Consider the following 23,595-nt stretch of genomic DNA (forward strand, 5'->3'; position numbering starts at 1 on the left):
TGTCTAAAAATGCATTTTCCCATCGATAAGGTGACATCATCGCGCTCGGAATATATATATATATATATATATATATATATATATATATATATATATATATATATATATATATATATATATAGATAGATAGATAGATAGATAGATAGATAGATAGATAGATAGATAGATAGATAGATAGATAGATAGATGGATAGATAGATAGATAGATAGATAGATAGATAGATAGATATTGATTCCTTCAGGAGAGTTCCCTCAGGAAAATAAAAAAAATAAAAAAATAAAAATAATATATATATAAGCCTTTTTTTTAGATGTATACATACTAGTTTTAGCTACTTGGCTGTTCTAGTTTTTTATTTTTTTTATTTTTTTATTATCTTTTTTTTTTTTTTAATACACTAGCACTTTGAGGTTGTTTACTCAATGTAAAGTGCTTTTTACAAATAAAATCTATTATTATTATTATTATTACCAGAAATAAAGTGAAGTACCGTATTTTCCGGACCATAGGGTGCACCGGATTATAAGGCGCACCGCCGATGAATTGTCTATTTCGATCTTTTGTCATATATAAGGCGCACCGGATTATAGGGCGCATTAAAGTTGGGTATGTTAAAAATTAACCTTACCTGTACAGTGGAACTCTTTTTACTCTAATGTTAATTTTTCATCAAAAAAAACATCTGTCAATAATCATTCTTACATTAAACGGAAGCCTTATGGGTATATGACCCCCTCATTTTTCAACTCATTGTACTGTAATTAACTATCAAGACACTGATAAATCAGAAAACCATCCCCAGCAATACATAAATACCTGTGTCAGTTCTAAAGAGGCTCCGTAAGACATGATAGCCACCACCCACACTGCCATTATCACTGCCATCATCAACCTGTCAACGTTAAATAAATATTAACAACATTAAAACACAAGCAAAGGCAGGAACGTCAATGCATATTATGATTGACTCACCTCAGTAGACATGCTTGTGTTCATATACTGTGTAAATATCTGAGTCAGGTCATTTGTTTTAGGAGTTTTGTGCTTGCAAGGAGAATATATATATATATATATATATATATATATATATATATATATATATATATATATATATATATATATATATATATATATTGTTGCGTCGACCAGCTCTTCCTCCCAGAGAATCAAAGTTACAGGTCAATCCCAAGTTCTTTCGATGACATATATGCTGAGTAAGAAGGACCATCAAGACAGAATTGGAATATTTTCAAGTTTGACTAAAGCTTTAGGAGGTCAACTTAACCAATACATTCATATCGGCTACTCTAGTTGATCTGACATTTAAACGGAAAAGCCCACTCCTTGCACACAAAGAAAGCCCCCATCTCCTCCCTCGCAACACTGATAAGGAAAAAGAGTGGGGGTTGTAGTTCACATTCCGCGATGATGTCACATTATCGATGGGAAAATGCATTTTTAGACAATATATATATATATACATATATATATATATATATATATATATATATATATATATATATATATATATATATATATATATATATATATATATATATATATGTATATATTTATACAGCCCAGCCCCCGGCCAATTTTTTTTAACCCAATGCGGCCCCCGAGTCAAAAAGTTTGGGGATCCCTGATTTAAATCTACATCTAAATCTAAATCTAATGGATACAATGAAACACAAACAAGCATAACATGCATCTTAGTTGTAGTTTCCATTAACAAATTTGGAGGTGTTTACATCACCATGTAAAATCGCCAATGCTAACTGGTAGCATGTCTATTGCAAATACAATGTAAATTAGCATCGAGCTGGTAGATTTTATTTTTGACTGCCCTCTTCTTGCTTTGTTGGTATGTAAAATTGTAAGATATGTTCCCCTGAGTTAAGCTCTGATTGCTTGGCTGCTTGTTTACCGGCCAAGTGTACGGTCAAGTGCCTCCATGGAAATGCCCCCCTCTACCTCAAAGAACTCCTCACCCCCAAATCCTCCACTCGACACCTCTGCTCCGGACAGGTTAACCTCCTCCAACCTCCGAGGACAAAGCTACGAACAATGGGAGACCGGGCTTTCTGCTCCGCCGCTCCCAGTCTGTGGAACGTTCTCCCTGACCACCTGAGGACACCACAGACTGTGGATGCTATTAAAAAAGGCTTAAAAACCCTTCTTTTAAAAAAACAAACATTTTTTTTAGATGTATGCACACTAGTTATAGCTATTTGGCTGTTCTAGTTTTTATTTTTATTTATTTTTTATTATCTTTTTATTTTTTTAATACACTGTAGCACTTTGAGGTTGTTTACTCAATGTAAAGTGCTTTTTACAAATAAAATATATTATTATTATTATTATTACGGACAGACTTTGGTCAAACAGTTTTGTAAAGACTATACAAATGTTTTTATTTGCTGTATATTCAGTTCACAATTCAGATCTGCTCTGAAAGTTTCGCTGCTTTGTATTTTGTAGACAGCATTACACCATTGTTCATCTGTCAGTACCTCAGTGATAGTAAAAACCTCGTATGGGGGAATCAGCACTTGTCCCGGTTGGCTTTTAGCAGAGTAGAACGTCACATCAGCACAAAGGCAACTGTGGATCTCAAAGCAGGAAACTTGTCCAATGGACTCAAACCTCTGCTTGTTTGAAGCTGCCCAAACGAAAGCGCCGAAACGCATCTTTGTGTTCGCCACATTGAGGTCGTGGCGTCCCGAGGTCCGGTGGTAGCTGGTTCTGCAGGACGTGAGATTCCCACGCAGCAGCTGGATAACTTCCGTCAAGTAGAAGTAAAAGTAATGGAACTGAAATTCATGCGTGCTGTAGTTTCGTTTCCCTTCTTTAACTGCGGCGTTGAACTCACGTCGGAGCGCAGGTGCACTGGTGTACGCGTACAACGCGATGGCATGTCGCCGCTTCATGTCCTTGTGCACAGGTGTTCTGGCGCGTGTTTCAGCAAAAGCCCAAACAGAAGCAAATAGTTTGTTGTTGCGGCGCTCAAAGACGCCAAGCAGGTCAATCACTTCGTCCATTTTAGAGCGGCAACCCTCGTACATGTCATCGATGGACTCTGTCTCCATGTTGAGAAGTGCACGATCAGGACTCTGTAAACAGCTACAGTTATCAATCATTCAAAATCATTGTTTTTTGTTAACTATCGCTGCTAGGCTGCACACCAGCGCTCAATATACCATCCGTCCTCCATGTACGCATCAACATATTTGGACGGTCGGAAAAAATAAATAAAAAATAGACATATCATCCATTCAGCAACATCCTTTTATAATGTTATAGTTGCTAGATGACTGAAAGGGCAACTGCACTTTTGTTGGAATTTTGCCTATCGTTCACAATCATTATGAAAGACATGACTACGGATGTATTTTTTATAATGCATTGTAAATATTATTAATTAAAAAATATTTGTTTTTTTAATTTATTTTATTATTTTTTTTAACTTGGGATTTCCCGCGGGCCGGATTTTGGACGTTGGCGGGCTGGATCCTCACTGAAGACATGATTTTATTTCACAATTCCTTAAGAGAAAAAAACACCTGGTTAGGCGTGTGTATAGCAGTATGTGCGCTGTATATAGTGACATGTATGAATCATGTCATGTGAGCCTTCCTTGGCTGAAGCCAGGTTTACAGCTATGTTGTGACATGTTGTTATTATGCGGTTTGTTACTTATGTATGTTATGTTGCAGCTATTTAAAATAGTTTTGTCAATTTGTTCTGGCCCAAAATAAATTGGCCCTTTGAAACATATCTTTGTGTGTTGTATGTAGACCACATAGCTTAGCAGAGTTCAGTGATGCAAATGCATGTCAAGTTGATCCACACATTGTATTATTCTCCAGTGCAATAACAGTACTGAAATGAAGGCTAAAAGGGCATTAATGGGAGCCTTACATTTTTTTTTTTTTTTTACATAAGTAACTAAATAGTTACTTTTCACAGTAACGCATTACTATTTGGTGTAAGTAACTGAGTTAGTAACTGAGTTACTTTTGAAATAAAGTAACTCGTAACTGTAACTAGTTACTGGTTTTCAGTAACTAACCCAACACTGGTTGCCATGGGTGCTGATTATTTTCACCTGCCTCTGATTAGTGTTCGGGACGCTCACCTGCTCCCGGGCACTAATCAGAGAGATATTTATTCCTGCCTTCCGCCACTCCCAGTCTGGCTGTTTTTTTTGCTCCTGCAACAAGTTACGTTGGTACTCCTTTGATTCCCGTTTCCATGCTAAGCTTTCCACTGCTAATTTTTTGCCTTAGCTCCCCGTGCTATGGGCCCGCGTGTTCCGTTTTGTATTCCTGTCTGACTGAATTATGGAGAATATATCATTGTCCTACCTGCACACTGCCTCCGGAGTTCCGTCTGCATCTTGGGCAGAGGTGGGTAGAAACGCGCTACATTTACTCCGTTACATCTACTTGAGTAACTTTTGGGATAAATTGTACTTCTAAGAGTAGTTTTAATGCAACATACTTTTACTTTTACTTGAGTATATTTATAGAGAAGAAACGTTACTTTTACTCCGGTCCATTTATCTACATTCAGCTCGCTATTAGCTACTGATTTTTATCAATCTGTTAATGCACGCTTTGTTTGTTTTGGTTTGTCAGACAGACCTTCAAAGTAGGATCTATCGCATGCCTGCGTTTCACCAATCAAATGCAGTCACTGGTGACGTTTGACTCCGTTTCACCAATCAAACAGAACCAGGCGGTCACATGGTTAACTGCACATAAAGTTTCAGCGGCAAACAACAAGCTTAAGCTTACATGAACTCAACGTCAAATTTGAGGAAGCACATCGCGGTAAGTAACGTTAGTAGATATTTTGGCTGTCACCGTAGGCTGATGTTAGCTTCCCTGCTATGAATCACTGTCAAATTTACATCGTGTGGGGACATTTATTAACGCACTGCAGCCTCATAGACACACACACACACACACACACACGCACAAACACCAATTAGAAGTGCACAGTGTGTTCCACACCTATCAGTTTATGGTTTGCGTAAAGGCTAACTTGTTATTTTCCTTTGTAATCTCTGCCTACTGAGCCTATGGTGCTGTTAAGTTATTGTGGCTCAATTTGCCTTAATTTTTTTTTTTTTATGTTAATGTATTATTATTTAATATATATTATTGCTTTAGTTGCTTAAGAGATATTCCTGGCTCTGAATTTGCTCATTACTATTTTTATGTTTTTGTGCATTATTTGTTGCCGTCATCATTAAACGAACAGGTTACTCATCAGCTACTCAGTACTTGAGTAGTTTTTTCACAACATACTTTTTACTTTTACTCAAGTAAATATTTGGGTGACTACTCCTTACTTTTACTTGAGTAATAAATCTCTAAAGTAACAGTACTCTTACTTGAGTACAATTTCTGGCTACTCTACCCACCTCTGATCTTGGGGAAACGATCCGAGCATAACCATGCGACCACCCAACCGTAACACAAAACTCCAAAAAAAAAGTGCAGTTCCCCTTTAACAGATAACCTACACATGTCACACAGATGCAAACCTGAATCCCACCAGTGTACTTGTTTTGTTCTATTTTAAATGGCATCTTCAACCAATACTGCTAGAGCATATTGACTAAATCTGCAGGTCAAAAGAGCCAATATGCTAAGTATTGCAAAAAGTAGTTTTAATCCTCACCTTTTCTCCGTGAAATGTCCTGGTAAGCATGTGGTTGTGCACTGTTTGACAACAAGGACTTCCCCGTTACTAGGATTTACCTGAACAGCAGCACACAAAGTGTGTGTAATAATGGAAATACAACATAACTTGGACCACAACTTACACACCTGACACAGGTTGTTGAACAACCTGCACTATGCATCACATCATGTTTAGGCCATCAAGAAATAAACATATTCAGTTGGGTATTCGCCCTTGTTTAGAATTGTTAACTTCAAGTTCAAGCCATTGTCGACTCACTCACAACAATAGTTTAAAACTGTGGCTAAATGAAGTGGACCACTTCATCATTGCTGTGCAGGGTGTGGCAAAACAAAACGATCCGGTTTGGTGCTTCAATTGACCAAGGTGCTGAGTGGTATGAGGACAAAGGAAACGACAAAGTTCATTTCCTGTGATTTCAGTGCAAACGTCACCATAGCGTTGCTTTCAACGGGGTATACTCTGTACTAATAAACATACTTGTCATTCAGAATATTTTGTGTATTTTTGACCCAATTAGTTTGTGTTTCAGCATAAATGTTGCATATAGTTGGTATAATTTAATTTATCTGAGCATTATCTCCACCATCTGTGTAATGTGCATTTATATATATTTTTTAAATATTCCATATATATAAATACAGCATATATATATATATATATATATATATATATATATATATATAGTCGAGGTTTCTGTGGTTTATCCGTTATACAGTGCTCAATACCGGGATAGAGCGTTAGGTCAGGAAAAAAACACAAGAGGCTATATCATCCCTACAAGCCTGTTTCGCAGGTTTCCCTGCTCGTCAGGGGATTTTATTATAGAATATTATATAAAATGTTATTATGATTTTATAATACATTTTATTATAAAATATTATATTAAATCCTCTGACGAGCGGGGAAATCTGCCAAACAGGCTTGTCGGGATGATATAGCCTCTGGTGTTTTTTTTCCCTGACCTAACGTATATATATACAGATATATACAGTATACATATACATATATATGTGTGTGTGTGTATATATGTACAGGCCACACCTTGGATACACCTTCTCATTTAATGTGTTTTCTTTATTTTCATGACCATTTACATTGTAGATTGTCACTGAAGGCATCAAAACTATGAATGAACACATGTGGAGTTATGTACTTAACAAAAAAAGATGTAATAACTGAAAACATGTTTTATATTCTAGTTTCTTCAAATTAGCCACCCTTTGCTCTGATTACTACTTTGCACACTCTTGGCATTCTCTCCATGAGCTTCAAGAGGTAGTCACCTGAAATGGTTTTCACTTCACAGGTGTCATGGTTTTGATGCCGTCAGTGACTATCTACAATGGAAATAGTCATGAAAATAAAGAAAATGCATTGAAATTAGGTGTTTCCAAACTTTTGGCCTGTACTGTATATATATGTATATATGTAGTAGGGCTGTGAATCTTCGGGTGTCCCACGATTCGATTCAATATCGATTCTTAGGGTCACGATTCGATTCAAAATCGTTGTTTTTTTTTCGATTCAACGCGATTCTCGATTCAAAAACGATATTTTCCCGATTCAAAAGGATTCTCTATTCATTCAATACATAGGATTTCAGCAGGATCTACCCAAGTCTGCTGACATGCAAGCAGAGTAGTAGATTTTTGTAAAAAGCTTTTATAATTGTAAAGGACAATGTTTTATCAACTGATTGCAATAATGTAAATTTAAATTAACTATTAAATGAACCAAAAATATGACTTATTTTATCTTTGTGAAAATATTGGACACAATGTGTTGTCAAGCTTATGAGATGCGATGCAAGTGTAAGCCACTGTGACACTATTGTTCTTTTTTTTAATTATAAATGTCTAATGATAATGTCAATGAGGGATTTTTAATCACTGCTATGTTGAAATTGTAACTAATATCGATACTGTTGTTGATAATATTCATTTTTGTTTCACTATTTCACTATATCAATTTTTTCCCACACCCCTAATATATATATATATATATATATACACATACATACATACATACATACATACAGGTGTATATACCGGTGTTCGACGCTAGATATTCGAATGTGTGTTTGTTTTAATCAAAGGCAATATGCCAAAACAGCATTTTATGTGGTTGTACAGTGAAGTGCCCTGATAGTATTTACTCCTTTCTTCCGGATGCTTACATGTGTCATTACTTTTCTTCTCTGACTGTCCTGCTCATGTCTGTTATCACATATCTCTTTTACCACCACCAATGCAATCCTGGTAGGTATTTGTATTGCACGCATCAGGGATAATATTGCCACCTAGTGGAAAAAATGCTCACACAAAGCTTTTTCTGTGTCAAATCTACACAGGATCTGCCCTACGGCACCAGGGAGACAGCGGCAGAACCAATCGGGATTGACTGACATGGCCGCAACAAAGCAGTAGGCTTCCCTGAAAAACTTCCGTCATGCCTGAAGCGATGCAACAACCAAAAAAACAAGAAAGCCAACACGCCACCAGTACATCAAGAAGCACCTTGCAGTTGCCGTATACCTGTACACAAACTATCAGCGTGATAATAGCTGGACAGCATCAGAGCAAGAACAAGTTTATACCACCCATTGCTCCGAGCGATGTCATTCAAATTCTAAAGCAACAGTCAGCTGACATCAGAATCAGAATCAGAAATACTTTAATAATCCCTGAGGGGAAATTACAAACCCCGTTTCCATATGAGTTGGGAAATTGTGTTAGATGTAAATATAAACGGAATACAATGATTTGCAAATCATTTTCAACCCACATTTAGTTGAATATGCTACAAAGACAACATATTTGATGTTCAAACTCAAACATTTTTATTTTTTTTTGCAAATAATCATTAACTTTAGAATTTGATGCCAGCAACACGTGACAAAGAAGTTGGGAAAGGTGGCAATAAATACTGATAAAGTTGAGGAATGCTCATCAAACACTTATTTGGAACATCCCACAGGTGAACAGGCAACTTGGGAACAGGTGGGTGCCATGATTGGGTATAAAAGTAGATTCCATGAAATGTTCAGTCATTCACAAACTAGGATGGGGCGAGGGTCACCACTTTGTCAACAAATGCGTGAGAAAATTGTTGAACAGTTTAAGAAAAACCTTTCTCAAGCAGATATTGCAAGGAATTTAGGGATTTCACCACCTACGGTCCGTAATATCATCAAAGGGTTCAGAGAATCTGGAGAAATCACTGCACGTAAGCAGCTAAGCCCGTGACCTTCGATCCCTCAGGCTGTACTGCATCAACAAGCGACATCGGTGTGTAAAGGATATCACCACATGGGCTCGGGAACACTTCAGAAAACCACTGTCAGTAACTACAGTTGGTCGCTACATCTGTAAGTGCAAGTTAAAACTCTCCTATGCAAGGCGAAAACCGTTTATCAACAACACCCAGAAACGCCATCGGCTTCGCTGGGCCTGAGCTCATCTAAGATGGACTGATGCAAAGTGGAAAAGTGTTCTGTGGTCTGACGAGTCCACATTTCAAATTGTTTTTGGAAATTGTGGACGTCCTGTCCTCCGGACCAAAGAGGAAAACGAACCATCCGGATTGTTATAGGCGCAAAGTTGAAAAGCCAGCATCTGTGATGGTATGGGGGTGTATTAGTGCCCAAGACATGGGTAACTTACACATCTGTGAAGGCACCATTAATGCTGAAAGGTACATACAGGTTTTGGAGCAACATATGTTGCCATCCAAGCAACATTACCATGGACGCCCCTGCTTATTTCAGCAAGACAATACCCAGCCACGTGTTACATCAACGTGGCTTCATAGTAAAAGAGTGTGGGTACTAGACTGGCCTGCCTGTAGTCCAGACCTGTCTCCCATTGAAAATGTGTGGCGCATTATGAAGCCTAAAATACCACAACGGAGACCCCCGGACTGTTGAACAACTTAAGCTGTACATCAAGCAAGAATGGGAAAGAATTTCACCTGAGAAGCTTAAAAAATGTGTCTCCTCAGTTCCCAAATGTTTACTGAGTGTTGTTAAAAGGAAAGGCCATGTAACACAGTGGTGAACATGCCCTTTCCCAACTACTTTGGCACGTGTTGCAGCCATGAAATTCTAAGTTAATTATTATTTGCAAAAAAAAAAATAAGTTTATGAGTTTGAACATCAAATATCTTGTCTTTGTAGTGCATTCAATTGAATATGGGTTGAAAAGGATTTGCAAATCATTGTATTCCGTTTTTATTTACTTCTAACACAATTTCCCAACTCATTTGGGGTTTGAAAGTGCTCATTTAAACTAACATTAAATAACATTGATAATTGATGATTTTTTTTTCAGAGGTTTTAATTCAAGAAAATGTTATTATTGTGGTGGAGTGAAGAAGTAATCCGGTGCTGAGATAAAAGTACAAATTAACAGCAAAATATTAAAATACGTAAGTAAAGGTATGTAATTTCATTCAAATGTGAGCACATTTTCAAAGTGCTTCTGCAGTATGTTAAATAACGTCTTGATTTAAAACAAAAAAATACTTGTGCAATATGTTGAGTCACGTGTTTATGTTTTTTAAAAGACAGTAAAGGAAATGTTTCAAAGAACTCATTTCACAAGTCACGACTCGTAATTGTCTCAAGAAACATTATTTTGTTTGCTGGAGAAGTAATTCATTTATTTGACGCAAACAAAGAATAATGGGACGTTTCCAAGACTCCTTTTTTGGAGACTTTAAAGGAAAACACTTCCTTCAAACACGGCCAAGGGTGGCACATTTCAGGGGGCAAAGTCAATATTGTCTCTTGACCTATTTTGCGTTTGTGCGACTGTTGCCCTGTGTGCGCAGTTATCTTGGACTGTCATGATCTGTGGTTTGGATCATGTTTTATGTTATTTTCTGTTTAAGACTCCAAAGTTCCTGGTTGCACTTCCTTGTTTGTTTTGTCACCATGGTTACTCATTGTGTTCACCTGTCTCTGATTAGTGCTCGCCCGCTCACCTGCTTCCCGAGCACTAATCAAAGGCATTATTTAAGCCTGCCATTGCCGGTCAGTCGGCCTGGCGTCATTGTTTCATGCAATGCCTCGTTTCATACTGCTCTGTTGATGATCTTTTCATGCTGGTATTCTTGCTATTGCTCTTCTCATGCTTCATGCTAGTGATGGGTTGATGAGGGGTCATGAAGCGTTTCGACACATTGCAAAACTGTATTGATACTGTGTCACTAAATACTGACATCTGCTGGACATTAAAAATCCCTACAGGCAACCTATGGACCGACTCAACTGACACTGATTTTATGACCTAGTATAAACAATAATATAAACCAAGTCATTGTATTTCATTTAGGATTATTTCATATCTTCATTTAAACCAACAGGCCCTCCAGCGAGTGGTTAAAGCGGCGGGGAAAATTACAAGGACGATACTCCCAGAGATGAGTGCCATGTACACAACTCGCTGCCTAAAGCGAGTACACAACATCCTGAAGGACAGATACCACCCAGCACATGGCCTCTTCAACCTGCTACCCTCTGGAAGGAGGTATAGATCGATTCGCGCCAGGACCACCAGAATGTCTCACAGTCTGTATCCCCAGGCTGTGAGACTGCTAAATGAACAGCCTGCCCCGGACCATCTTATTACCTCACTCTTCACCACCTCAATAAGTGTGCTCTGGACATTGTATTGCTGCAACATCAACGTAACACCCATCAGACATCCGACTGTTCCCACCCCCACGTCCCTCTTATCGCGATCTCCCTGACAATGCTAAAATGTAAACTATTGTCAACCTGCACATCAATGCAGTTTCTATGCCGCTGGACAAAACTCAAACAAAATCTCGTTGTTCATGTATGACTTAAGTGTTATTATGACAATGACAATAAAGGAATTGATTGATTGATTGATTGAAATAAAAATATGTTTTTATCTTTTTTAGATACAGTCAATGAATAATGTAAACATGTATCATAACATGGAAATCTAAGAGAACGTGTTGTGAATGACGATGCTTGTGGACTGGGAATTTTTTTATATTTTTTTTTACACATTTTTATTAATAAAAAACAGTTTTTCCAACGTATTAAATTTTAGACGATTTCTCCTCTTAGTTATTATTTCTCCGGCTGTAGTAAAGACCCGCTCACAGGGCACAGAGGAGGCGTCAGTGCGACACAGTTCGCGTATCGGTCACGTGACCGAAACAGCTCATGATCGGTCACATGACTTTCTAAAAGCGGTACGCGCACCGACACAGGGTTTTGCTCTATGAGCTCGATGCATGCGTCGATGCATCGGTGTTGCCGGACCCATCACTACTTCATGCAATGCCAAGTAAGTTTTTGTTTATTCATGTCACAGTTAGCGACTTTTGTTTCATGTCCATAGTTCAGTCTAAGTGTTAGTTTTTGTTTCCTGCGTTAAGTTGTGCTTTCGCCTTGTGCGCCTTTTTGTTTTCACCTTTTTGAGTCAAGATTAAATCATGTTTTTACCTGCACGTGACTTTCTAAAAACGGTACGTGCAGCGACACTGGGTTTTGCTCTATGAGCTCAATGCATGCGCCGATGCATCGGTGTTGCCGGATCCATCACTACTTCATGCCATGCCAAGTAAGTTTTTGTTTATTCATGCCACAGTTAGCGACTTTTGTTTCATGTCCATAGTTCAGTCTAAGTGTTAGTTTTTGTCTCCTGCATTAAGTTGTGCTTTCGCCTTGTGTGCCTTTTTGTTTTCACCTTTTTGAGTCAAGATTAAATCATGTTTTTACCTGCACGCTACGTCCAGTCTGGTTGCATTCCGGGAAAGCAAACCACGCAGTAATTTGCGTCACCAATGTCCACGTCGTGACACTAACAGATTCAAAATTGCAGAGTAGCCTACTTTCAAACCACCAAAAATGGGCATTAAACCTTGGTGGTGTGTCATAACTGTTCTAGTCTACATTGTAACGACTATTAGTGCTATACTACTACGTACACAAAAATTAATCAACAAACACTATGAAGGTAGAGGTTCTGGTAGCGCAAACAACTTGTTTATACAGCCTCCTACCTTCATGTACAACAATCTTCTGGAGATTTTTTTTAGACAGCGAAATTACAAAAATATGAATTTTACTTTATTCTTAAATTACATTTAACGGTCCTATTAACAGTTATTTTTATAGCATTTTTCAATGTGCGCTAAGAAAGTTTCAGACATGTGAGGTGTCTGAGAAAATGCGGAAATCCGCGTATTTAAACATACATTTTCGCGTCAAAATATCACTTATTTTAATGTAATATTAATACAAATGTAAATGTTGAAAGCTCACCTCAGCCGCAGGTACTCGCTCTTCATCTTTAAACGCCACGCCGAATTGCAGGTTGGGGAGTCGACCAGGTGCGCCGAAACAAGCTCGCTCGTTAGCATCATCTAGCTAGCCAGCTTGTTGTCTCTCCCAGCCACAACGTTGAAGGCTTTCTACTTTAATCAGAATCAGAATCAGAAGTACTTTTTTAATCCCCGAGGGGAAATTAAGATTTGCCAACTTCCAAAAAAGGTGAGAAACTGGGGTGCAGAGGGAAATGTTCAATCTAAACCTGGGCCCCTGGAGAGGAGGTCCAGACTGAGGCCAAGGGGGGGGGGGGAAACAACTCATAGCCATAGCACACATAAGCATGTGTGTAAGAGGGAAACATCAAAGAACACAAAGGACATTAAAGACATTAAAAGAGCAGAGCTGATGCAACCAGCTGCCACTCCAACAGTGCAACTTATACACACAGCCACAAAAGTAAAACAACAAAAAAACAATCAACCAATAATATACATTGCGCACACACGATTGCACCATGCATATACCGTATATTTCGGAGTATAAGTCGCACCGGAGTATAAGTCGCACCTGCCGAAAATGCATAAAGAGAAGGAAAAAAACATATATAAGTCGCACTGGAGTATAAGTCGCATTTTTTGGGGAAATGTATTTGATAAAAGCCAACACCAAGAATAGACATTTAAAAGGAAATTTAAAATAAATAAAGAATAGTGAACAACAGGCTGAATAAGTGTACGTTATATGAGGCATAAATAACCAACTGAGAACGTGCCTGGTATGTTAACGTAACATATTATGGTAAGAGTCATTCAAATAACTATAACATATAGAACATGCTATACGTTTACCAAACAATCTGTCACTCCTAATCGCTAAATCCCATGAAGTCTTATACGTCTAGTCTCTTACGTGAATGAGCTAAATAATATTATTTGATATTTTACGGTAATGTGTTAATAATTTCACACATAAGTCGCTCCTGAGTATAAGTCGCACCCCCGGCCAAATTATGAAAAAAACTGCGACTTATAGTCCGAAAAATACGGTACAAGCAACCAAACAAAAACATCATTTCAACACCCATATACACTGTTGTGGCCTCTGTGGTGTTCCACGCCATCGTCTGCTGGGGTAGCGGGAGCATGGCCAGAGACAGGAGCAGACCCAACAAAGCAACCGAGAGAGCCGACTCCACCCTCGGCCGCCCACCAACTCTCGGCCAGCGTCCAGTCCGCTTAGACGAGCGAGGATGCGTCCAAGGAGACCGAGGCGTCCGATACACGCTCATTCAGCCGAGACACTGTGAAGCTTGTCATAATTGGATGATTACGAATCGAACAATGTTATTTCCAAACCAGTTGTAGTTCTAGAAAATGTATTAGTAGCCAGCGAGAATGTATATGTTTGACATGAAAACAGAGGTCGTCCATCCATCCATCCATCCATCCATCTTCTTCCGCTTATCCGAGGTCGGGTCGCGGGGGCAGCAGCCTAAGCAGGGAAGCCCAGACTCCCCTCTCCCCAGCCACTTCGTCCAGCTCCTCCCGGGGGATCCCGAGGCATTCCCAGGCCAGCCGGGATATATAGTCTTCCCAACGTGTCCTGGGTCTTCCCCGTGGCCTCCTACCGGTCGGACGTGCCCTAAACACCTCCCTAGGGAGGCATTCGGGTGGCATCCTGATTAGATGCCCGAACCACCTCATCTGGCTCCTCTCGATGTGGAGGAGCAGCGGCTTTACTTTGAGCTCCCCCCGGATGACAGAGCTTCTCACCCTATCTCTAAGGGAGAGCCCGCCACCCGGCGGAGGAAACCCATTTCGGCCGCTTGTACCCTTGATCTTGTCCTTTCGGTCATGACCCAAAGCTCATGACCATAGGTGAGGATGGGAACGTAGATCGACCAGTAAATCGAGAGCTTTGCCTTCCGGCTCAGCTCCTTCTTCACCACAACGGATCGATACAGCGTCCGCATTACTGAAGACGCAGCACCGATCCGCCTGTCGATCTCACGATCCACTCTTCCCTCACTCGTGAACAAGACTCCGAGGTACTTGAACTCCTCCACTTGGGGCAAGATCTCCTCCCCAACCCGGAGATGGCACTCCACCCTTTTCCGGGCGAGAAACATGGACTCGGACTTGGAGGTGCTGATTCCCATCCCAGTCGCTTCACACTCGGCTGCGAACCGATCCAGTGAGAGCTGAAGATCTTGGCCAGATGAAGCCATCAGGACCACATCATCTGCAAAAAGCAGAGACCTAATCCTGCAGCCACCAAACCGGATCCCCTCAACGCCCTGACTGCGCCTAGAAATTCTGTCCATAAAGGTTATGAACAGAATCGGTGACAAAGGGCAGCCTTGGCGGAGACCAACCCTCACTGGAAACGGGACCGACTTACTGCCAGCAATACGGACCAAGCTCTGACACTGATCATACAGGGAGCGAACCGCCACAATAAGACAGTCCGATACCCCATACTCTCCGAGCACTCCCCACAGGATTTCCTGGGGTACATGGTCGAATGCATTCTCCAAGTCCACAAAGCACATGTAGACTGGTTGGGCAAACTCCCATGCACCCTCACAGAGGTCGTCTTTTTTGTATTTCCTGGCAGGTTGCAGCCGTAACTAAAAATATGCATACCGCCACCTACCGTAGCATGGGCTCATTATGTATATCTTATTATTATTATTATGTATACCTTATTATTGATGATTACAATACATAAATGAATATCTATCTATACATCTACAGGTAAAAGCCAGTAAATTAGAATATTTTGAAAAACTTGATTTATTTCAGTAATTGCATTCAAAAGGTGTAAATTGTACATTATATTTATTCATTGCACACAGACTGATGCATTCAAATGTTTATTTCATTTAATTTTGATGATTTGAAGTGGCAACAAATGAAAATCCAAAATTCCGTGTGTCACAAAATTAGAATATTGTGTAAGGCTAATACAAAAAAGGGATTTTTAGAAATGTTGGCCAACTGAAAAGTATGAAAATGAAAAATATGAGCATGTACAATACTCAATACTTGGTTGGAGCTCCTTTTGCCTCAATTACTGCGTTAATGCGGCGTGGCATGGAGTCGATGAGTTTCTGGCACTAGCTCAGGCCCGTTGTGCGTTCTCTCTGTAAAGTCGTGGATTGTTTTTGGGACTCCGGGCATTTTGCTTATAATGCATATAATGCCCTGTGACCATACTTGCCAACCTTGAGACCTCCGATTTCGGGAGGTGGGGGGAGGGGGTGGGCGTGGTCGGGGTGGGACGGGGGCGTGGTTGGGGGCGTGGCTAAAAGGGGAGGAGTATATTGACAGCTAGAATTCACCAAGTCAAGTATTTCAAATATATATAGATATACATATATATATATATATATATATATATATATATATATATATATATATATATACATATATATATATATATATATAAGAAATACTTGACGTTCAGTGAATTCTAGCTATATATATATATATATATATATATATGTATATATATATATATATATATATATATATATATATATATATATATATATATATATATATATATATATATATATATATATATATAAAATAAATACTTGAATTTTAGTGTTCATTTATTTACACATATACACACACATAACACTCATCTACTCATTGTTGAGTTAAGGGTTGAATTGTCCATCCTTGTTCTATTCTCTGTCACTATTTTTCTAACCATGCTGAACACCCTCTCTGATGATGCATTGATGTGTGACACGCACAAAAGTGCTTTCATCAAATGCACTAGATGGCAGTATTGTCCTGTTTAAGAGTGTCACAACATTGCTGTTTACGGCAGACAAACTGCTTTACGGTATACAAAAACGTGACTGCTGTTGTTATTTGTATATCACATTTGTATTTGTATATTTATTAATATATGCACATGTATTGATATATATATATATATATATATATATATATATATATATATATATATATATATATAAGTTGATGTGAGACAATCCTACTTCCATAGCCGAGCACCTCACTAAGCAAACTGCTGACATAGCTAAGAAAGCTTGACCTGAGAAGGTAGAGGAACATTTAAGGAACTTGGAATGCCAACTGCAAAATGTGCATCAAGCTGAATGGCGATCGAGAAGCAGAAGAAGAGAACTTGTTGTCAAAGACATTAAGGAACTAATCAAGACTCAAAGCTGCAGGTTGATTACATGATTACATGATGTAAGCAACAAGGAAGTATTTAAAAAAAGGAAAGTTTATTTATAAAGCACAATTCGTAGACAAAGCACTTTGAAGTGCAGTGACTAAACCCTAGAATATGTATTTCCCTGTTCTAGTCAATTAGCAGTATTCTGGATGTACGGCAGCTGCTTTACAGTTAATTTTGAGAACCTAGTGAGAAGGCCATTACAGTAGTCTAGCTTGCTTGGGGAAAAAACATGGATTAAGTCTGGTTTGGATGTTATTCCTCTGATTATGGCAGTGTTTTTCAACCACTGTGTGCGTGTGCCGTGAGATACAGGCTGGTGTGCCGTGGGAGATTATGTAGTTTCACCTATTTGGGTTAAAACATTTTTTTTTGCAAACCAGTAATTATAATCCGCAAATAATGTGCCGTTGTTTAGTGGCGTTGCTGTCTAGAGCTCGGCAGAGTAACCGTGTTATTCTCCTCAATATCAGTAGGTGGAAGCCGGTAACTAATTGCTTTGTAGATGTCGGGAACATGTCGTGTGAGACGACGATGGTTTGACGTGATCACAATATGCGGACGACAGCGGGAGGCAGCGTGCAGGTAAAAAGGTGTCTAATGCTTAAACCAAAAATAAACAAAAGGTGAGTGCCCCTAAGAAAAGGCATTGAAGCTTAGGGAAGGCTATGCAGGCTAAAACTGAGCTGGCTACAAAGTAAACAAAAACAGAATGCTGGACGACAGCAAAGACTTACAGCGTGTGGATTATCCCTACATGACATGACAACAATGTCCCCACAAAAAAAGATAGCAACAACTTAAGTATTCTTGATTGCTAAAACAAAGCAGGTGCTGGGAATATCGCTCAAAGAAAGACATGAAACTGCAACAGGAAAATACCAACAAAACAGGAAAAGCCACCAAAGTAGGAGCGCAAGACAAGAACTAAAACACTACACAGGAAAACACCAAAAAACTCAAAAATAAGCCGCACATTTTTGCCTTATCTTTGTGGATTAAAAGATTCTTACCTGCACACTGCATCTCCTGCCTGTCATTTCGTATCCTGGGAACACAATGTGACAATTAGAACACAAAATGTGACAGCTGTGAGGCAAATAAGCGAACCAGACTGCTCACATCAAGGAAGCAATGTTGCAATACTGTACATTTTAAAAAGGACATCCAACACATCCTTCCCATCTCAAGTCACAATTTGAAATAAACCTTTTTTTGTCACATATAGCAACATTTATCCATGCATTTTACCCATCGTCTTAAGGAGCAGTCATATAACACCCAGGAATCTCCTGTACCAAGTCGTTTCATAGTGTTTGTCTAAATTACAAAACCAGGTTGTGTAAATGGTAAATAAAAACAGAATACAATGATTTGCAAATCCTTTTCAACTTATATTCAATTGAATAGACTGCAAAAACAAGATATTTCATGTTCGAACTGAGAAACGTAATTTTTTTTCTCGCAAATAATCATTAACTTAGAATTTAATGGCAGGAACACATTGCAAAAAAGTTGTCACAGGGGCATTTTTACCACTGTGTTACATGGCCTTTCCTTTTAACAACACTCAGTAAATGTTTGGGAACTGAGGAGACCAATTTTTGAAGCTTTTCAGGTGGAATTCTTTCCCATTCTTGCTTGATGTACAGCTTAAGTTGTTCAACAGTCCGGGGGTCTCCGTTGTCGTATTTTACGCTTCATAATGTGCCACACATTTTCAATAGGAGACAGGTCTGAACTACAGGCAGGCCAGTCTAGTACCCGCACTCTTTTACTACAAAGCCACGTTGTTGTAACGCATGGCTTGGTATTGTCTTGCTGAAATAAGCAGGGGCGTTGCTTGGATGGCAACTTATGTTGCTCCAAAACCTGTATGTACCTTTCAGCATTAATGGTGCCTTCACAGATGTGTAAGTTACCCATGTCTTGGGCACTAATACACCCCCATACCATCACAGATGCTGCCTTTTCAATTTTGCGCGTATAACAGTCCAGATGGTTCTTTTCCTCTTTGGTCCGGAGGACACAACGTCCACAGTTTCCAAAAACAATTTGAAATGTGGACTCGTCAGACCACAGAACACTTTTCCACTTTGCATCAGTCCATCTTAGATGAGCTCGGGCCCAGTGAAGCCGGCGGCGTTTCTGGGCGTTGTTGATAAATGGCTTTCGCTTTGCATAGTAGAGTTTTAACTTGCACTTACAGATGTAGCGACCAACTGTAGTTACTGACAGTGGTTTTCTGAAGTGTTCCCGAGCCCATGTGGTGATATCTTTTACACACCAATGTCGCTTTTTGATGCAGTACAGCCTGAGGGATCGAAGGTCACGGGCATTCAATGTTGGTTTTCTGCCTTGCCGGGATTTCTCCAGATTCTCTGAACCTTTTGATGATATTACGGACCGTAGATGGTGAAATCCTTAAATTCCTTGCAATAGCTGGTTGAGAAATGTTCTTAAACTGTTGGACAATTTGCTCACGCATTTGTTCACAAAGTGGTGACCTTTGCCCCATCCTTGTTTGTGAATGACTGAGCATTTCATGGAAGCTGCTTTTATACCCAATCATGGCACCCACCTGTTCCCAATTAACCTGTTCACCTGTGGGATGTTCCAAATAAGTCTTTAATGAGCATTCCTCAACTTTCTCAGTCTTTTTTTGCCACTTGTGCCAGCTTTTTTGAGACACGTTGCAGGCATCAAATTTCAAATGAGCTAATATTTGCACAAAAAAGTTTAGCAGTCTATTCAATTGAATATAGGTTGAAAAGGATTTGCAAATCATTGTATTCTGTTTTTATTTACCATTTACACAACGTGTCAACTTCACTGGTTTTGGGTTTTGTAGAACAAAGGCATTTTTCTCCCAATAATCAATAACTGTCTATTGTGAACTAAGACAATGTCTCAATTCTATCCAAACAGTCCACTGGCCTCCCAGTAATTCAATTGATGATGATGATGATGATGACGTGTTCCTGGCAGCTATGTCAACATGGCTCTGTCATGTGTCATGGACCTACACAGTGCATACTGTACTTTATTGTTCTTCACCCTTTAGTCACCAGTTCTTGTGAAACGTCATGTCAAAAAATAAATGGCCCCAAAAGCAACACGGCTTGAGGTGGCCGCACTGTTTGGAAAGTAGCAAGTCTGCCACGTTTGTATTATTACAACAATATCCACAAAAAAACATGAATAACCAACTCTAAGTTATTTCAAAGTAGTACCTGCAATTCTTTATTAACAAACTCAACATATCAGAAACAGTACAAAGAGGATTGGTGTGTTTAAATTGTTCATGGCATACATAAGAATGCATTAGAGATTTACTGGGAGTCAAATGTATTGTACAAACCCTGTTTCCATATGAGTTGGGAAATTGTGTTAGATGTAAATATAAACGGAATACAATGATTTGCAAATCATTTTCAACCCATATTCAATTGAATATGCTACAAAGACAACATATTTGATGTTTAAACTGATAAACATTTTTTTTTTGCAAATAATCATTAACTTTAGAATTTGATGCCAGCAACACGTGACAAAGAAGTTGGGAAAGGTGGCAATAAATACTGATAAAGTTGAGGAATGCTCGTCAAACACTTATTTGGAACATCCCACAGGTGAACAGGCAAATTGGGAACAGGTGGGTGCCATGATTGGGTATAAAAGTAGATTCCATGAAATGCTCAGTCATTCACAAACAAGGATGGGGCGAGGGTCACCGCTTTGTCAACAAATGCGGAAGCAAATTGTTGAACAGTTTAAGAAAAACCTTTCTCAAGCAGCTATTGCAAGGAATTTAGGGATTTCACCATCTACGGTCCGTAATCTCATCAAAGGGTTCAGAGAATCTGGAGAAATCACTGCACGTAAGCATCTAAGCCCGTGACCTTCGATCCCTCAGGCTGTACTGCATCAAAAAGCGATATCAGTGTGTAAAGGATATCACCACATGGGCTCAGGAACACTTAAGAAACCCACTGTCAGTAACTACAGTTGGTCGCTACATCTGTAAGTGCAAGTTAAAACTCTCCTATGCAAGGCGAAAACCGTTTATCAACAACACCCAGAAACGCCGTCGGCTTCGCTGGGCCTCAGCTCATCTAAGATGGACTAATACAAAGTGGAAAAGTGTTCTGTGGTCTGACGAGTCCACATTTCAAATTGTTTTTGGAAACTGTGGTCGTCGTGTCCTCCGGACCAAAGAGGAAAAGAACCATCCGGATTGTTATAGGCGCAAAGTGTAAAAGCCAGCATGTGTGATGGTATGGGGGTGTATTAGTGCCCAAGACATGGGTAACTTACACATCTGGGAAGGCACCATTGAAGGCACCATTAATGCTAAAAGGTACATACAGGTTTTGGAGCAACATATGTTGCCATCCAAGCAACGTTACCATGGACGCCCCTGCTTATTTCAGCAAGACAATGCGAAGCCACATGTTACATCAACGTGGCTTCATAGTAAAAGAGTGCGGGTACTAGACTGGCCTGCCTGTAGTCCAGACCTGTCTCCCATTGAAAATGTGTATCGCATTATGAAGCCTAAAATACCACAACGGAGACCCCGGACTGTTGAACAACTTAAGCTGTACATCAAGCAAGAATGGGAAAGAATTCCACCTGAGAAGCTTCAAAAATGTGTCTCCTCAGTTCCCAAACATTTACAGAGTGTTGTTAAAAGGAAAGGCCACGTAACACAGTGGTGAACGTGCCCTTTCCCAACTACTTTGGCACGTGTGGCAGCCATGAAATTTTAAGTTAATGATTATTTCCCCAAAAAAAATAAAGTTGATCAGTTTGAACATCAAATATCTTGTCTTTGTAGTGCATTCAATTGAATATGGGTTGAAAAGTATTTGCAAATCATTGTATTCCGTTTATATTTACATCTAACACAATTTCTCAACTCATATGGAAACGGGGTTTGTACATACAAATACACACATATACTCACATATACACAATTATTCATACATATATATTATACACACATAGGTACATACGCTCCCACATACATGCACATATACAGTACATACCTACACACTCAAAGTCCGTACATCCACACACACATTCACTGTACAAACATACATATATATATGCCAGTGACGTGCGGTGAGGTTGATGGCTGGTGAGGCACTGACTTTATCACAGTCAGATTTACAAACATATGAACCCTAAAGAGAATCTTATTCACCATTTGATTGGTAGCAGTTAACGGGTTATGTTTAAAAGCTCATACCAGCATTCTTCCCTGCTTGGCACTCAGCATCAAGGGTTGGAATTGGGGGTTAAATCACCAAAAATTATACCCGGGCGCGGCGCCGCTGCTGCCCACTGCTCCCCTCACCTCCCAGGGGGTGATCAAGGGGATGGGTCAAATGCAGACGACAAATTTCATTACAGCGAGTGTGTGTGTGACAATCATTGGTCTTTAACTTAACTTTAACTTTACACATACAAACTGTAGCACACAAAAAAGCACATTTAATAAAAAAAAAACGTTATTATGGTCTTACCTTTACTTATAAATTAAGTCCATGCAACTAAAGCCCTCACTTCAACTTTCCACGTGCAAGATTGAATCTATTTAAAAAAGAGTAAACCGAGGGTTTATAAATGTCGCCTATACTGTATGAAACTACAAAATAACAAACACGGAGGCTCCGGTTTACACGAGGACCACTTTATTTACCTTCTTTCAAAAACCTCCGCAACGTGTCATCACTTCCGCTCTTAGCGCCTTCAAAATAAGAGCTCAAGGCATATAATGTATAACAGCGCATAACAGGAACTTAACATCACAAAGAGGAAATCCCATGAAAATAGGTTACAAAAGTTATTTAATAAGAAGCCAAAAAGTGCAAAAACAATAATGTTCGTGTTGGAGGAGTTGTGAATTAGGTACACCGGCAGTCTGCAGGTGTACCTAATGATGTGTCCCTGCAGTCATTCACAACTCCTCCAACACGAACATTATTGTTTTTGCACTTTTTGGCTTCTTATGAAATAACTTTTTCAAGATTCAATCTTGCACGTGGAAAAGTTTAAGTGTGGGCTTTAGTTGATATAACAATTCTACGGCGGGGGTGCAGGAAGCGGGATTACTGGAGCCTCAACTAGTGCGTCTTTTGCAGCCGTTTTATGATCGCTCAGCACAGGAAATACGTTACACACATACAGTTGTTGACAAAATACACTGTACATTATATACCTCAGCTAACTAAACTATGGAAATGTATAGTATAATTCATATAGCAATACAGTCTCACTGCACAGCAGGCCAGCAGTTAGCCGAGTCCGGAATCCATGTTGAGGCACTGAGTGACGTGCCTCA

At 39.3% G+C, this 23,595-nt stretch overlaps 1 protein-coding gene across 1 annotated transcript in view; it reads right to left on the bottom strand.

The window, feature by feature from the left end:
- Positions 1-2,400: 2,400 nt before the first annotated feature.
- Positions 2,401-23,595, bottom strand: part of LOC133570299 (GPI-linked NAD(P)(+)--arginine ADP-ribosyltransferase 1-like) — a 41,598-nt gene continuing 20,403 nt past the window's right edge. The window contains exons 3-4 of the mRNA XM_061923143.1: positions 18,260-18,294; positions 2,401-3,114 (exon numbers count right to left, since the gene is read on the bottom strand). Coding sequence (XP_061779127.1) covers positions 2,401-3,114; positions 18,260-18,286 — 741 coding nt within the window. The 5' untranslated portion in view covers positions 18,287-18,294. The remainder of the gene's footprint in view (positions 3,115-18,259; positions 18,295-23,595) is intronic.

The sequence above is a fragment of the Nerophis lumbriciformis genome, linkage group LG27 (genome assembly GCF_033978685.3).
Source record: "Nerophis lumbriciformis linkage group LG27, RoL_Nlum_v2.1, whole genome shotgun sequence".
Classification (NCBI taxonomy): domain Eukaryota; kingdom Metazoa; phylum Chordata; class Actinopteri; order Syngnathiformes; family Syngnathidae; genus Nerophis; species Nerophis lumbriciformis.